An 18050-nucleotide genomic window follows, 5' to 3' on the forward strand; every position below is an offset into this window, starting at 1 on the left:
ATGTGATAATCAAGAAACACATTGTTTCAACTTTATCTTCAAGTTACCAGCTTCCCATCACAGGACAAAAATATACAAGTTGAAAGAAAAAGAAATAAAAATCGTGATACGACACGACTAAATGTTGTATTGATTATTGATACAAAATGATGGGGTTGTTGGGGATTTTCTCGTAACGTGACAAACCTATAAACAACCCAGTTCTCTAGACTTGTTTGTTTCAGTCATCAGATAATCCCATTTTATACAAAATAATGTTGAAAAAAAAGTCCTATACGGGTTAAAATATACAGTTTTAAAAAAATTATCGTAAAAGGATTAAAGTTGACCTTTCTCCCATACTTGACCAATGATTAGAATTTTCTTTTAACGCAAAACAACTTCACACCAGAGTTCATTCAATTCACAACGTTGTTCCCAGATTGAAGACACTCTTTAGGCGCCCACTCTTTCCGATGTTTCGTCGTTTGTATTTCGGATATAACAAAATCATGTTTGAAACTCATTGTTCTTTATAAAATTTCGGAGTTATTATTATATCCAAATTTGAAAATGAGACTGACATTTAGAGAATCCACAATTTATTCTCACATTAAGTGTTCAGTTACTTTGAAACTTTTAAACTAATTCCGACTACGGCTTCAAATTTCATAACTTATTGTACATGAAATCCACTATCCACAGTCACAAAACAGACAGGAAGTAACTTATAAATCTTTATTTTAAACTTTCCTGTTATCTCTTGTAGAAAACACAAATTGAGGGATTATAGTATAAAGATGAATCTGTGAAATTCGCTGCTATATTTACACATTTCTAGTAACAGCAGGCACAATGTTTATTTTTGTTCTGATAATTTTGGTGTAATTAGGCAGTAAGCCGTTTCTATATGAAGCACCTGTTTTTTAATTCCATTTCAATAATTACGTACGATTTCTATGTTTTTATCTGTTTGTGGTTTACCTACTTTTAACGTATGGGTGTTAATTGCCCGTTAAATTGGGCAGACGGAATTTGATTGAAGCTTCAACATTGGATTTTTAAGCTTCATTTATTAAAACTTTTAGTTTGCCAAACAATTAGTGAAACCTATCATCAACAGTTGGTCAATTCTCATAACCTTTCTCATTATATAAGAAATGAATATATTATATAAGTGTTGCAAGGTTGATGATACAGGTTCATGGATACTGGGAACAAGCGTTCTTGCATCTAATGAATTAATGCAGACAAACTCTACTAGGTGGTCTTCAGTGACGGAAAAACGCGATTAACACCTTTTTGAAAATCGTAAAACATTCACAGCCAAATGAAATGCAAACATGTCAATGCCCAGTGCCTGGATCGAACCTCAGACATTTAAATATTAAGCCACGACTACTGTTTAATTGTAAGCCGGCACTGATCTCTGGAAAAATCTTTTGAGAAGAAAAAAAGGCTTACTGGACACTTTGATATGGACGTTTTTAATATGTCTGATTATTTTTAAACCTACCGCTGATATCTGGTTATATTCTGCTGATAGATAAACCTACCATTGGTATCTGGTTGTATTCTGTTGATAGATAAACCTACAACTGATATCTGTTTCTGGTTATATTTTGTGGATAGATAAACCTACAACTGATATCTGTTTCTGGTTATATTCTGTTGATAGATAAACCTACCACCGATATCGGGTTATATTCTGTTGATAGATAAACCTACCACTGATATCTGGTTATATTTTATCTACAACTGATATCTGGTTATATTTTACCTACAACTGATATCTGGTTGTATTCTGTTGATAGATAAACCTACAGCTGATAATTGGTTATATTAAAAAAAACAAAAAACAAAAAAAAAACATGTTTTTGTTACTCTGAGTTTCATGCTATGCGATCTATTGACCTATATAATTCAGCCTGTGTCTCTACCGAAGTTGGACAAGTAGAAGTTATTCCCATGTCTACACTTCGGAACGTTTGTTTAAAGAAGTGTTCTTGAGCATTAATGATGGAACTCTTTCCAACTAAATTACCAAATATACTAGTTAAAAAGTTATCAATAAATAGAGAAAGCTACTTTTTGGTTGAACTCAAATGAGTAGCTGCGAATTATATATTCAATGTATATTTGTTAACCTACCACTGATATCTGGTTATAATCTGTTGATTATATTATTTTATTATTATTGGTAATACACCTACCACTGATATATAGTTATATTTTGTTAATAGATAAATCTACCATTGATATCTGGTTATATTCTCTTGATAGATATAACTTCCACTGATATCTGGTTGTATTCTGGTAATAGATAAACCTTCATCTGGTTGTATTCTGGTAATAGATAAACCTACCATTGATATCCGGTTGTATTCTGGTAATAGATAAACCTTCCACTGATATCTGGTTGTATATATTCTGGTAATAGATAAACCTACCATTGATATCTGGTCGTATTCTGGTAATAGATAAACCTTCCACTGATATCTGGTTGTATTCTGGTAATAGATAAACCTTTCACTGATATCTGGTTGTATTCTGGTAATAGATAAACCTACATCTGGTTGTATTCTGGTAATAGATAAACCTTCCACTGACATCTGGTTGTATTCTGGTAATAGATAAACCTTCCACTGATATCTGGTTGTATTATGGTAAGAGATAAATCTACATCTGGTTGTATTCTGGTAATAGATAAACCTTCCACTGACATCTGGTTGTATTCTGGTAATAGATAAACCTTCCACTGATATCTGGTTATATTCTCTTGATAGATAAACCATCACTGATATCTGGTTGTATTCTGGTAATAGATAAACCTTCCACTGACATCTGGTTGTATTCTGGTAATAGATAAACCTTCCACTGATATCTGGTTATATTCTCTTGATAGATAAACCATCACTGATATCTGGTTGTATTCTGGTAATAGATAAACTTACCATTGATATCTTTATAATTCAGAATCGCCCGCAATTATATCATCCAAAATTGTCTCCAGTTGATTAAACTGTAACCTGAGTATGTATTCTGGAAACGATCTTAGCGCTAAGATGTCCTAGAATCAATGTTAGAAGATAAGGACTTAGGGCATCCTAGCGCTAAGATCGTTTCCAGAATATGTGGCCAGAAGACCGAGAGTTAAAACTAAATAACATCATATTATTAATGAGTTCATAAAGAGTTGTTGTCAATATCCAAGTGGTATATATCAGCAAAATCATGAGTCTTTTCATTGATTATTGTTAAAATCCCAATAACAAAACCATATTTTTGCATGTTTTTCATATAAGAATTATTTACGTATTCATTGACTACAGATATTTGTGGTGTTGATAACTAAATCAGATCGAGAATATTTCCAGATAAGGCGACCACCTACATCAATAATGTATCATATAAAATGATGATAATTGTTTTACTTTGGCCTTAAGCTTCTAATTCTGTTTAAAGGCAATTTCTAGATGAAACAATCAACAATTTATCGTACAAAACAGCAGTAGTCTGATAATGTTCATTCTTTAATGAGTGGAGTTTTTTTCTGTATGCCTTTTAACCACAAATAACTCTCGTGGGAGACGATCTTCACCACAAACAGACAATAAAGTTTTTGTTGTTCAAAATGACATATGTGGTCGTAACTTTCTTTTCATTGTAATTTGGAATTGTGAAGACAGAATTGACGAAAATAGAACCACAGTAGCATGTTTCTACCGCGTAAAATAAATTAATGAACTCTGATATAATTAGTTATTAGTTGACCAAATCAAGATTAAATCTTATTTTTAGCGAGAAGTGTTTGTCTTCCAGCCACATGATGCTACGTGGTGTGCCAAATCCGCATGAATAATGTCTACTTTAATTAAGATGTTATTGCCGCAGAATATTTCGCAGAAGAAAATTGCAAACGTACACGTCACTAACCTTTTATCTGTTGCACTGATTGCTACACAGAAGAAAATTGTGAATAAAATGTAAGTTCAATATTGCTTGTGGATAATTCAGTAACCATGGAATAGAATAAGCCTCTTTAAGTTGAGACATTCATTTAGCATTTGCAGCAAACGTTAATGAAAAGAAACTAAACAAATTAGTCGTCTAATTTCAGACCAGTTGATTCATAACTTTCTTTTATTATTCATAGGTTGTCAGCAATTTCGAAAATTATTTTGAAATTCTGAGATTCTACATATTAACCTATTAAATTTATTTAATAGAACCTAAATAAACATCAATATTAACGCTTGATGAATTGTGATATCGAACAGAAATTTCGACTCCTACAACTTTTCCTACGCAATCAACAAAATTTGTCATCCAATAATTTATATTGATTTCATATTGTCTTAAATTCTTCTTCCTTCGATTCCGCGGTTCTTTGGGTTAATTGTTATTTTAGGAAGGATCAAGTATTTCCTTGCAATCAATATTTTCATAAAAAGTTTAGAAGAATGTCGTCTTCTCAGTTACAACAATCCGGTATTTTTGCCTCCCTGATTTTTATACGTTTTTTGTCCAAAATCAAGTCAATTTTTCGTTAATGTTCCTGGGAAAAACCCTCTCAAACGCTCCAGGAGAGACTTGCGACTACGACAATCCACACAGATGCCACAATTAGAATTCAGCTTCGACTCTTCATTGAGTCAGTCCAGTCTCGAAAGGCTGGCGCTTCCACTATACTTTGTTTTGATATATTTAGGAGCCCACGATCAATTAAAATTAGTGACGTAAATATCTGTCTATAAAAATTTAGATCCAATCTGCGGGGTTTTACCATTTCAAAAGATATTGAATTAAAAATATCAAGGTTTAGTACGAACTATCAAGATATCACGAAAAATTTCAAACAAGTTGATCAAAATTTGAAAACTGAATTGGCGTACACTCTAAAACCTTCGTACAAGCATAGCGTATAAAGACTAATAATATCTTGGCTAGATATACAAGGACTTTATATTTTAGAAGTTAGTTCGTGTGTACCAAACTTTACAGACCTCTTTGTTTTGTACCATGTACCAATATCAATTTGATTTCAGGCGGTTTTCCAGAAATTTTGGGTATTATTTGTATTAAAGGATTTAATAAAAAATCTTTAATCATCGGGCACTTTGTATGAAGGTGTGGACAATAAACAGCAACACCTGCAACAGTGCTAACTAGATAAGTATGCAAAGTGTAAATATAGAAAGAGGCCTGTCATTTCTTTAATGCTGTTAGTATATAAATACTTGGTCTATATAATTGTTTCTATAAATAACTAGCGGTACCAGACAACATAGAATATAAATATATCATACTTCTGGTACATTTTGGCAATTCTGTTATTCTCATCTTAAAAAATGGCTCACTCTATCTATTTTATTATAGTATTATCTGCCTTGGTCAATGTGTCTTGTATACTAGAACTAACACCGAAAGCAGAAAGTGTTATTAAAAGGTTGATGACATGTAGGCATATGCCTGGCATGAGTTTAGCGATAGTAAGTGGAATGGACAATTTAACAGCAGGATTTGGAATAGCTGATTTGGAAACTAACAGAGCCGTTGATATTGATACGTTATTTTGTATTGGCTCAGTTACTAAATCAGTCAGTGTTGCTCTGTTAACAGATTTACTGCAAGATGAAAAACTCAATATACGGTAATTATAATTAACGAAATAATCCCTGAAATTTTGCTTAAAGAAATATATTATTACCAACTAATATAACTTTAATTTCAGCAGCTTTTTTTTAGAATAACATGATAATGTTGATAATTAGATCACTTGATTCCTTTCCTTTGAACATTGGATTATTGGATTATTGGATAGATGTATTTAATAATCATATAAAAAAAAACATATACAGTTTTACAGATGTACAACACACTTGTAAATGATGCTATGAACCAGATAATTTGATAGGAATTCCATACACAGAGTTCACGAATGATTGTTATTGAAAATCTTCAGGAAAAAGTGGACCTCCATTGATGCCCTCTCAATCATGTTGTCATAAAATGAAATGGAGTTTTACTTCTTACTTTTCTGCTTCTCCCCATTGTTTTAAACTATTGAGACAAGCCTTCATAAAACAGTGGCCAAGGTTACATGACACTGGTTATTGTGGTTATAACCTGATTAATGTTAATATCGCAGCCTATACCGTACAGAAACTTGACCTCTCGAGTGGTTGAAGTAGACAAAAGAAGAGAAACAATGTAGTAGTATCAGATAATGTTTAATGTATACGGACTCACTCCACTAATTCATTTGCCATCTCTTGCCATGTTAAAAAACGAAATTCAACCTTCTATAACTTTATCCAGAAATCTCGTTGAAATATGTCCAATATGTCGAATGAAAGCCTGACCAATTCTCAATGTCTCCTAAAAAATTCATTATATGATGACCATGAAAATTTTGAGCTACTAAAATTGAAAGTAGACTACTACCGGTTATACTCAGAGTTTGGAACTTCACAAAACGACTATTTTTAGAATTAGCCTTCAACCTTTAGGTCTCTCATCATCTCACCAAATCAATTTCAGACATCAAATTCCAAATCTAGACCAAATTTTACCCAAAAATAGGCATGTAAAAATCCAAAAAGCCAAAAAGGGAGAGAGAAAGAAGATTTCTAAAAATAGCCTGGACTACATTCCTATACAATCATTTGCATAAGATGTTTTAGTGGAGTGAGTCCATACCAATTTCCATTGCTGTGAAATAACTCCCCCTTATATAATGCAGTGTCGGGGTGGCCGTGCAATGTGGGTAAAAAGGATATGAAACCACCCTTATGGTTTTAGATATTCAAAATGTTATAAATACAGATTTGAATCATATTTTCTTCCCTGTTTTTAAAATGTGAACATACGCAGGTACGTTATGATATCGTCCTTTTTTTTATTCCTGTACTTTCACTCTTGAAATTTATAAGAGTGGCTCCGCCACTGCTTGTTATAACTATCATGAATGTAATTGTAAACTTGCAAATTTAAATTTGGTTTCTAAAAGGTTACTAGAAACAGTATTCTAGAAGGTGGTCGTTTTTCGTCTCTTTAATATTCGCACACATGCAGGTGAAGGCTACACGAATTTTCCATACTTAGATTAATAGAAATCTGCAGAATTTGCTGTTTTACAACAGAACATCTATGTCCGAAATGTTTTTAGTTTTGTAGGAGCATTTCTAAATATAAATCAAAAGTTTGCCAATTGGCCAACATCTTGATGTAGATGAAGTTGAAAGTATTGAAATCGATGAAGGCCCTGAACACACAGACATTCTATTTAGTTACCGGGAAGCTCTTCGACAGCTGACACCTGATACTACTTTTTATTATGAAATACTTCCTCACTTATGATTCCTCATGTGAAAAGTTCAATAGCTGCTTCTAATGTTTCGCCAATTTTTGGTTTAGTTTTGCAGTCCGGATCGTTAGTACTTGGTTTATTTACCCTCCACGGTGCAAGACAGATTAGAAGGACTGATGGCATATGAGAATAACCCCGTTTCACCGGCTTGGTCGCCGGCAAACGTGAAGTAAACCTAGAAAAAGTCCCGTAAAATTAAAAACTATACATCAATCGCTATCAACCTGCGACATATGCGAACAGATAGCGTTTCTAATACAATATTATTACGCTTGTCAAAAGAAATTCTCAACGTCGAATATTGGCGACAATGGCGCCAACCATAACGTAGCTTTTACCACGCTCTGAGCTAATTTTCCGTCGCAGTAGCAGCTCAGTTAGCTGTTCCTATTCTGACGGAGCAGGAACTGTCACAAGCACTTCAAACTGAACGATATTCTGATTCTATGCTCTCATTAATAATAATTTATTTGAACTACCATAAGTAGTATGAGTTACAAGTTCTTTTTCGAGTTTTGCATTATTGACTAACATATTTTTATTTATATCGGATTGTACAAAAGGCGCAGTTGTATAGGGGGCACCTAAAACGATTTCTGTACCATTGCTCGTAAGTTACAGAGCATTGGTTATTATGATTTATGTTAAAATCGCAGCTAGAGTGATTGAAGTAGACAAAGACACGTCACGTCGTCTTACAATTTATATTTCAGGAACTGTGATTGGAATATCAAATTGAAAGATATATGGAAGGATTTCGAATCAACTGATCATTGGAGAACGTCTGAAATGAGTTTAAAAGATATCTTATCACATCGCACAGGGTTAGAGAGTATTGAATTGGGAAACTTCGCAGGTTATCCTACGTCTATTACAAGAAAAGAATTAGTTCGGTAGGTTCTTCATTTCATCACATATTTGAACGTTTCTTATATTAACTTTATTATCCCTGTTTGATATTCTAAATGTTGCAGTGGAACCAAAACAAAGTACTATCAAGCACTTATAAATGAAAGACTGTGTTGTACTGTACCAACCTAAAATGTCTCTCGAGATTTTAAATTGTGCAATGTCGGGGCTATGCCGATGTAAAAGCCGCCACGCCACTGTCGGGTGTATTAGTGTAACGTAACGATTTAATATTGATTTTGCCTACATTTCAGGAGATTGAAATATCTGAAAGAACTGTATCCATTTCGAGATAGATTTCATTATAATAATTTAATGTATATGTTAGCTGGGTATGTAGCGGAAGTGATTGGTAATAGCACATGGGAAGATCTGATTAACACAAGGCTTTTTCGAAAGTTAGGAATGGTATCTTCTACGGCGTTTTATGATACAGATATAAAGAACCTATCCATCCCGTACACGTTTGATGCAAACACTAAAAAGTACAGTAATGTCATGAACGTTACTAGGTGAGTTAAAAATGAACAAGATACGACCCTCTAGAACGTTGGTCGTGGATCGGTATTTTCTGTCCCGAGGGATGCGAAACTATGACAAGATATTATGTAGCAGACTAAACTGTGTTAGCCCACGTAATCCAGCTATTCTTTCGTGAGAGAATGGACGCGTACACAGTTTGAAATAATATATTTTACTCCGACTTGAAGAATTTCAGGGGCGAAGATTTGCTACGGTGTAAACTTACTGAGTAGTTACATATAGCACATGGACAAAACAGCCCTTTCATAGACATTTAATTAACATTATATTTCATTGTGTACATGTTTACCTAAATCCCTTCACATTTCTATAATTCGTAATTCTTCGTTAAAAAAGGTCATCTTGTAAACAATGACACGTATTTTAACTCCCTTAACTTTTCTCTTGTCATGACTGGTAACATCTTTTGTTTTCATTTTTCCTTTACACTTATGTGTGGCTTGAATTACTTTATCTGTGATTATGCTTTTTAGAGTAACCTTTCATCCACTGGATCCAGCAGGCTCGGTTCTGACAAGTGCCCGAGATATGGTAAAATGGTTGAAGTATAAAATCCATAATGTAAGCCAGTGTTATTTAGAGGCCGTGCAGCCAGTTGTATTCAGAGAAAATGGTGATACGTTTATAAAGAACTTATTTCCCGACTTAGATTATAGCAGTAAATTGTATGCTATGGGCTGGGGCGTAGGAACATACAGAGGTAAGTTCTGTCTCTTTTATTTGAGACCAAAATCGTTACTCAGTCATGTGAACCACTCGGATGCAACCTTGCGAGGCCAAATCCCAATCCACCAAGTTTTACTAAGACACGGACGGTGCCGCTTTGTTCTGTGATAACCCTTTCAAGATTGCAAGACTTAAGCTTGAAAAGTAGTTGTATTACAGATTTCTCGATAGGTTATTGTTACTCAAGTGGGGTAAATATTGCCGAGGGACCCTTGCCATCTAACAATCACGACCGCTGGAAGATGTTATTCTCTACATACTTAACTTACGATAGGTTCACCAAACAACGAAACTTCTTCTTTTTTTAAAGCGTTTGGTCATTAAATTACAAATATCGAACAATGTTAGAAAAGTACCACTCTCTTTTAACTGGAATTGTACCTTATTTTCTTAAATAATATCTAACCTAAAACATCTGTTCCTTTACATTTAGCACAAATAGGCCAAAATTTCGTAATTTACGCCTACCTATAGTAATTGTTCCATAGAAAACTGGTTATTCTCTTTATAGACGAGTAGGAGGCGTGGTGACTGTGTTTTATATAATCCTACAAGTGACCTTGAGCATTTTCCACTGGTTAGAAACGTACAATGACATCCACTGGTTTCAGTGATCCAATGGATAACACTTATTAATCATTCAATTAATAGGATATTATTAAGCTTATCTATTTCTGATAAGACTCATATTTATTTCTGCAAAATTCACCTGGTGTCCGTGTTGCACAATCAGTCAAGCAAAGAGTGCTCTCAATAGTGGCGACGTGCGCACCGCGTGGGCATGTATACTTCAATATAGTCCTTCTCTATGTAATACAATTCCAATTGAGCGCAACACTTTCCAGAGTAAAACTTTAATGTGCCCCACCCCATTGAATAGAAGTATATTTTGCCCACATTCTCATTTATTTAGGTAGGATAATATACACTCACAGTGGAGATATATATGGATATTCTGCCATTCAAGTGGTTCTACCTGAAATGCAAGTTGCTCTTCATGTTAATTCCAATGGTCCTGGTGGTTCAGAAGGATTCATAGCAATGGTTCGGATTGCTTACTATCTGATAGATACTGTTATTATGAATATAGAGTCGTCTGTCAATGAAACAAACGTGTGCACATTACCAGATCTTATTGATATATCAGCTGATGAACCAGATCCATACCAAACACCCAAGGATGTTCCGAATCCGCACAGCTATACCGGAAGTTATGGTCATCCTATAATTGGTGATTTCTACATAAAATACTTGGAGGAAACGGATGTCTTGCAGTGCAGCTTAGGGATCAACTTGAAGGGGGTTTTATATAAAACTGGCATCAACGATACTTTTACACTTTTGGCAAGTCCGCCATTAAATGATCTTTATGAATTCAAGAACAGAGCATTAAAGTTAAGATTTGATGACAAGTCCCCTAACAATGGTGATCAGTACCAAACGTTAAACGTAACTGTAGAATGGGCAACCTATACATTTCGAAGGGGTGTATCATTTGCAGATTTTAATATGGCTTCTGGCTTATTGATCAGTTGCAAAATGTTTTGTACAATTCTGACGATCAATCTTTTCATTGCCCACCTCCTCTTCTGATCCTATAGCGCAACAAATGTTGCAAATTAGGCCGCTGGGTTTTCTTTGTGTACCCTCTTTGAACCCGTTTAAAATTATATTGTATTATATGTTTTTATCAGGTTATGAATATACCTCATGTTGGAAGATTTATAATTCATTTTCGGTAAAGCGTGAAGTCCTTATGCCCTGAGATATTTTTAAAGATTTTAGGCAAGGAAATTAGAAGTCTTCATACACAACCTTATGTCTTTACTCGTTTTACAGTATTCGACAAAAATGCTTAAAAAACCAATAAAGCATTTCTTTCGGTTCGATATTAGTATATCAATGATATTTCATATTAGAGGATATCTCTTGTTATATATGGGACATTTACGGTCTATTTTTTGAAAGGTAAATGATCTCTCTTGATATCTCTTGTTATATATGGGACATTTATGGATATGGATCTCTCTTGATATCTCTTGTTATATATGGGACATTTACGGTCTGTGTCTGTACTTTGCGACGAGTTAACACTTGATGAAAATTCCGTAAACATGATAACTACGTTACTTTAAACGTAACTGAAGAATGGGCATCCTTTACATTTGGACGTTTCATACCATAATGCAATGAGAGATAACCAAAGTAACATCTTGGTCAAGCCACAGTAAATCAATATGTGTATTTAGGAGTGATGTGAATTTATTTTTTGAAAGGTAAATGATCTCTCCAGCTCATGATTTTAGATCTTATGAAAGAAAAGACACCACCAGCTGATTGTCCACCACATCTGAGGGTCATCTTACCAATCTGTTTCCAAATCCTAAAAATAATAAGCATTACAATTATGACAAGACCACTCCAATTTGATAAAAGCAAAATATTGATAAAGTTATTGGGCCGAATTCATAAAACTTAGCAATTGCTTTTTGGGGGTTTTTCCTTACTTCTTCATTCATAAAATCAAAGAATTTGTTTCCGTGAAAACCAAGAAAAAGCAAAAGCTGGATTTTAAAGATCTTGCAAAAGATCCATATACATTTCCTTCTTTTTCCTTAATGGAAGAAGCAATTTTCTGTCACTGTCAGACTTGCAAGCTCCTAAATAGCAGTTTGACATTCAAATTCCACAATCCACAATCAATCGACTGTTAATTCGGTGTTTATGTATCTCAGGAACATTCTGAGGCGTTCAAGTGGCGTAAAAACCATGATAAGGTCCTAGATGGGACTTATCACAGACTTTTCAAGAGAATGATATATGGCTGGCTGCCAAATTTCTACCAGAATATATTGAACAGAGGGACAGTTTTCTTAGTCCAGTAAAACGCATTGGTATATCATTAAAGTATCTGTCTGTTGCAGATCTTTTTGAGAATTTTTTTTCACTGTGCTGGTCGCAATGATTTGATTCGCCTGTGGTATCTTCTTTTTTAGCACTCATTTTTGCATACAAACGCAAATAAGTTACTTAGCAACGTTTACTATTATACTCTATATTTCTATAAGCTTGTGCTCAGATAGCAATAGATTACTTATAGGATATTTAGAAATTGCTTTTACTTTTGCTTTTTCTGAGAGCTTCACCTTATAAGTCCATGCTATGTTTTATGTTTTCGGCCCATTGATTTGGTTGTGATTTAGACAGACCGAGACAATACACGCGTCAGTGTGGCATCTAGTGTTCCGGAAGTGTAAGCATGACCGCATCGCTAGCGACTTGCACTACAGTTTTTATCATAGTACAGGTCAAATGCAATAAAGTTAATAGGTTAAAGAACTGCCCCTGGCTGGGATAGTCTTGTCAACCCCTAAAGTCATTGGCCAAATGGCATTTAATAAATATACCAAACAACCAATAATATCTACGTGAATTATCCGAATGGTATTCGGAGTTGACATACCTAGTTGCAGAATGATATCAAGTGAAGGAGTGGAAGAATGAGTATTTACAAAGTTTTGTATTGTACTTACTTCAAAGATGAGGAGTCAAACAAATCTCCAGAATCAAAAACTTTGGCAAAAGCTTCTCGATTGTCCCAAAATATATCACAGAACCCCTTTTCCAGGTAACAATCCCCCATTATTCTGAAAGCTGCATGCTCTAAATCATGACAATTGACTTGGTTTTCTGAGTAAAATTGTTCTGAGAGTTTCTTTGTCATACATTGTTGTGATGCTGTTAAGAAATTCTGAGCCTAAAAGAAATGAATTAAAAAACAATTATCGATTGTTACACAGTCACATATCCTGCAGGTGCTACTACATGATAGCAGACCAAAACATCTGCCTCTTTTCCAGCCGCTTTAATAGTTGCAGATTTTTCGGACTAGATAATAGTATGATATACTGAACCACTAAAGAAACATGGAACTGTAAATGACTATTTCTTTCACAAGTGGTATAAATATTATAAGAAGGTATTCACATATCTTGGTAATTGTATCCTGGAACCAGGAAGATAAATCAATAAAAGCACAATTTTCGGAAAATACAAATACTATTTTCAAGAAATGTGAATTAATCGATTTCGATATCTGTTTGAAAGAAAAAACTACTTTTTTTAATTTGACTCTTTTATTGTGGTCATGGGTGGTATCGAGGGTGCCAGGCGTTTGGAATGAAAACACAGCTTGTGTAAAAATTTTCGAGGATGGACATAATCTTAAATTTTGCAGACCAATTACGATGACATCAAGATAATTAATTAATAATTAGGTTTATCCGATTTTAATCAGTATCCGGAAGTAACTTTCTTATCAGTTGAAACAGATATAACATAAACCAGGATATTAAATCTTTTATATTAAAAGTGATTCATTTCAAATGTATAAATTTCTCTTCGTCACACTGAATCAAATCTTACAATACGTACTGAAGGTACTTGGAAATTTCCGTTTTAACATACAACCCTTAACATGAGTGAATACAGCTTTAACCCTATGTTACAGTGCCTTCTCTTGAATAGTAACTTAATATCTTCCAACCACCCTGATCTCTACATCCCTAAAACAGGCATTACTTAGACATATAAGCACCTCGCACCTTCCTTCCAAAAGTTTTCTGAATATATTTTTTGATTTCTTAAAATATAGGGCCATCATTGTTTTGATCATTTGGTTTTTATACGCCCACATGAATATGTGGTCGTATATTGTCGTTGCCCCTGTCCGTCGGTCCGTCCGTCATCATTTCTTGTGAGCACTATTGAGACTACAGTTTTCATCTGATTTTGATAAAACTTGGTGTGATGCTTTAGATTGATAAGATCTCGGTCAAGTTCGAATTTGACATATTTTCGATGAACGGTTTTTCAGATATTGCCCTTGACTTAAAACGCCTTGAAATTTGTTAAAAATTGTTCGTGAGCAGGATTGAAGTTACAGTTTTCATCCGATTCTGATGAAACTTGGTGTGATCATTGGAATTCATAAGATCTCGGACAAGTTCTAACTTGACGCATTTTCGATGAACGGTTTTTGAGTTATTGCCCTTGACTTTGTTAAAATGCGTCGAAATTTGTTAAAAATAGTTCGTGAGCAGGATTGAATCTACAGTTTTCATCGGATTCTGATGAAACTTGGTGTGATCATTGGAATTGATAAGATCTCGGACAAGTTCTAACTTGACGCATTTGTGATGGATGGTTTTTGAGTAATTGCCCTTGACTTTGTTAAAACGCTTCGAAATTTGTTAAAAATAGTTCGTGAGCAGGATTAAAGCTACATTTCTGAACTGATTCTGATGAAACATGGTGTGATCATTGGAATTCATAAGATCTCGGACAAATTCTAACTTGACGCATTTTCGATGAACGGTTTTTGAGTTATTGCCCTTGACTTTTGCTTCAAAATTTGTTTGTGAGCACAATAGAAGCTACAGTTTTCAACCGATTTTGATGAAAATTTGTGTGATTATGGAATTGATAAGATCTCGGACAAGTTCTAACTTGACGCATTTTCGATGAAAGGTTTTTGAGTTATTGCCCTTGACTTATGAAAAAGGTGTCAAAATTTGCTTGTGAGCACAATAGACGCTACAGTTTTCAGCCGATTTTGATGGAACTTGGTGTGATCATTGGAATTGATAAGATCTCGGACAAGTTCTAACTTGAGATATTTTTGATGAACTTTTTTTGAGTTATTGCCCTTTACTTTGTAAACACGCGTCAAAAGTTGTTTTTTGCCCTTGATTAGAGCTGTGTGATTTAATTGTTTGTTGTATTTGGGTTATTGATATTGATTTTAAAAATTTTTGTGGAATTACTCAGCATAAATAACTGGCATATATATGTAATTGAATTCAATCTAATAAAATTTCTTCAATATGAGAAAATTCGTACTTTAGTCACTAAAGACTGTTTCATCATTTCTGACAGCTGCCAGTGGGCGTATGTTACCTTGCCTCGCAAGCTATCTTCTGGTGAATCACCAATCTACCTGTGCCCATCTTATGTAATATTTAAGTGAAGCATTATTAATATTGTTTATTAATTTAGTTTTTTACCTGTGGATTGAATTCGTGTCTATAATTATCCACATCTTCAAATCGCTGACAGTAGTGATATCCAAATCTTAACATATATCCTCGTGCTCGACATGGAAATCTTCTTTCAAAACAATTATAAAATTCACAACTGCCTTCTGCACCAGACCCTTGACATGTTGAATCAACCTCTATAATATTGAGAAAAAAAACTTTTGCAACCCGGACAGTTTGTAAATAAAATGGAGATTTACATCCTTCTCTACTGCACTTGATGTGCCTAACGAACATAGGGGGTAGAGGGGGGGCATATTAAACGATGAATTTGATTATTTCCTATTGCAAATCATACCTTCTTTTAATATTGATTAAGATATAAAAATATCAATTTCGTTTCAAGATATAATATTTTGGAAAAGTAAGCAAGAGCTTCAATATATATGTACCCAGTCTAATTAAACTTATGTATTTCTTATTAAATTCCAGTAGTAACTATCAAAACATTCGGTTGCAAATTTAAAATTGTCTCAAAATTGTGACGAGCATTGCGTTCGAAATCTTATCCCAATTTAGAAACTTGCTTTCATCTGAAACGATAAACAATAAGAATATATCTGATCCAGTACTTAGGAACTTATCATGAAAACTAAATATCTAAAAAATATATGTCAGTGTTACCTCCATCAGCCTGTACAACTCGATCTCTTGAAAACAACCAAGCACTGGTTCCTACCAAAATACTGGCAATTACACACAGTTCAATCTTCATCTTGCAAAATACGACACGCCACAACTTCCTACAACCAACTGAGAAGCAACCAACAATAGTGTATACAACGAACTTTACATACAGATGTAAGCCTACACTGACGTGAGCTAAACCCTCAACCGGACTTCCGACTATTGAATCGCCATCTTCAAACATTGACCTCCAACCCTAATTACGTAGATACTTAAGACTTTGATTTGTTGATTTTTAGGTTAAACTCAAGTAGCAGTCAGCCAAATAAGGATACCGGGACAACTGTTTCAAATAGTTCTTTGACTTATTCTGAGGAAAACAATCAACTTGTTGAACTTGTGATTAAAATTAGATTCCCACAATTTAAGCCGATTTAAATACAATATCTAAGACCCCCCATACCCCACCCCACCTCACCTCACCTCCTTAAAATCCCCATAAACAGTCATGTAGAATCAGAAAAGATACCCATACAAAAAGAAAACTTGTCTCTTCTGTTCATTTCTATCCGTAAACAACATTGGGGAACTTAAATAATATATCTGACGTGAGATTTAAAATTAGTTTAAAGTATTAAATAACAACATATTATTCAACGACATTGACTACCATTTAATTTGATATATTGAATACATTGTCATATTATGTCTTGTAAGTTATTGTAAATAAAGCAATAAAGCAATCAAAGGGTATTATAATTAGTATTGCTATAAATATTTTTATGTACAATAGACGTGAATACCATATATACGTATATGTCATGTCCAAGTTACCATATTTCTCGGATATTCATTCATTCGTTCAGTTTAAAGAGCGACAGTCTAGAATAGACTGTAGTATAATAAACTAGTGTCCAAAAGAAACGATACCAACTTATTTTCAAAATTGTTTTTTACTAAGTGAATTGTCTAATATGAAAACATGCCAATTCGTATTGCACATCCCAAACACAGCATAGTCGATAAAAATACCGGGAACACGTGATCACTTCCGGGAAAAAACGTAAATTTCGTGAAAGTGACATTTCCCTCTCTAGCATGTTCTGCACGTGCATAAAAACTGTATAAAACGGCTGATCAGACACGTTGATATCACAGCAACAAAAAGAACACAAGATATGCCCTGTTTGACAGCCATCGAGAGAGAGAGAGCCGTTGGAATGGTCCAACAAGGACCGACACACGTCGACGTTTGCCAGAAGATTGGACTGCACACGCATCACTATCACCAGGTTGATGCAGCGGTTACGTCAGACAGGTCAGACGTCAGACAGGCCCAGGAGTGGAAGACCACGAGTAACCACGCCCCGTGAAGATCGTTACATCCGGGTATTACACCTGAGGAACGGCACCGTAACAGCGACGTCCACGGCGGCTACAGCACTGGGACACAGGATCAGTCGACAGACCGTCTACAGGAGACTACGGCAGTATGGTATCCGGCCACGTCATCCCTACCGCGGACCGCTCCTGACGCCTCGACACCGGAACAACAGACTGATCTGGGCCAGGCGAGTTCGACGTTGGCAACGGCGGGACTGGGCACATGTTATGTTCTCTGATGAGAGCAGATTCCTCATCTTCAAAAACGATGGACGGCAGCTTGTATACCGACGATTTGGTGAACGTTTGGCGCCTAACTGTATCCAATAGGTCCGGCCGTTTGGAGGTGGAGGGTTAATGGTTTGGGGTGGCATATGTGGTGACGTCAAAACGAGGCTTGTCGTAATTCGTGG

General features: G+C 34.8%; 3 protein-coding genes across 3 annotated transcripts; 1 reads left to right on the forward strand and 2 right to left on the reverse strand.

Annotated features, from left to right (window-relative positions):
* Window positions 1-2228: 2228 nt before the first annotated feature.
* Window positions 2229-2774, reverse strand: LOTGIDRAFT_165564 (hypothetical protein; the record flags this gene model as incomplete). The annotated part of the gene is made up of 1 exon (XM_009062599.1): window positions 2229-2774. One exon carries the CDS (start codon window positions 2772-2774, stop codon window positions 2229-2231), a length of 546 nt encoding a protein of 181 aa, XP_009060847.1.
* A 2556-nt stretch (window positions 2775-5330) lies between these two features.
* On the forward strand, window positions 5331-11122 carry LOTGIDRAFT_165565 (hypothetical protein; the record flags this gene model as incomplete). Its single annotated transcript, XM_009062600.1, has 5 exons — window positions 5331-5632; window positions 8065-8244; window positions 8515-8772; window positions 9277-9503; window positions 10443-11122. The coding sequence occupies 5 exons, from the start codon at window positions 5331-5333 to the stop codon at window positions 11120-11122; spliced, it is 1647 nt and encodes a 548-aa protein (XP_009060848.1).
* A 650-nt stretch (window positions 11123-11772) lies between these two features.
* On the reverse strand, window positions 11773-16467 carry LOTGIDRAFT_234508 (hypothetical protein). The gene is made up of 4 exons (XM_009062601.1): window positions 16252-16467; window positions 15595-15764; window positions 13063-13286; window positions 11773-11912 (listed from the first exon to the last, which is right to left on the reverse strand). The coding sequence occupies exons 1-4, from the start codon at window positions 16340-16342 to the stop codon at window positions 11792-11794; spliced, it is 606 nt and encodes a 201-aa protein (XP_009060849.1). The 5' UTR covers window positions 16343-16467; the 3' UTR covers window positions 11773-11791.
* Window positions 16468-18050: the final 1583 nt, after the last annotated feature.

The sequence above is a fragment of the Lottia gigantea genome, assembly GCF_000327385.1.
Source record: "Lottia gigantea unplaced genomic scaffold LOTGIsca_52, whole genome shotgun sequence".
Lineage (NCBI taxonomy): Eukaryota > Metazoa > Mollusca > Gastropoda > Lottiidae > Lottia > Lottia gigantea.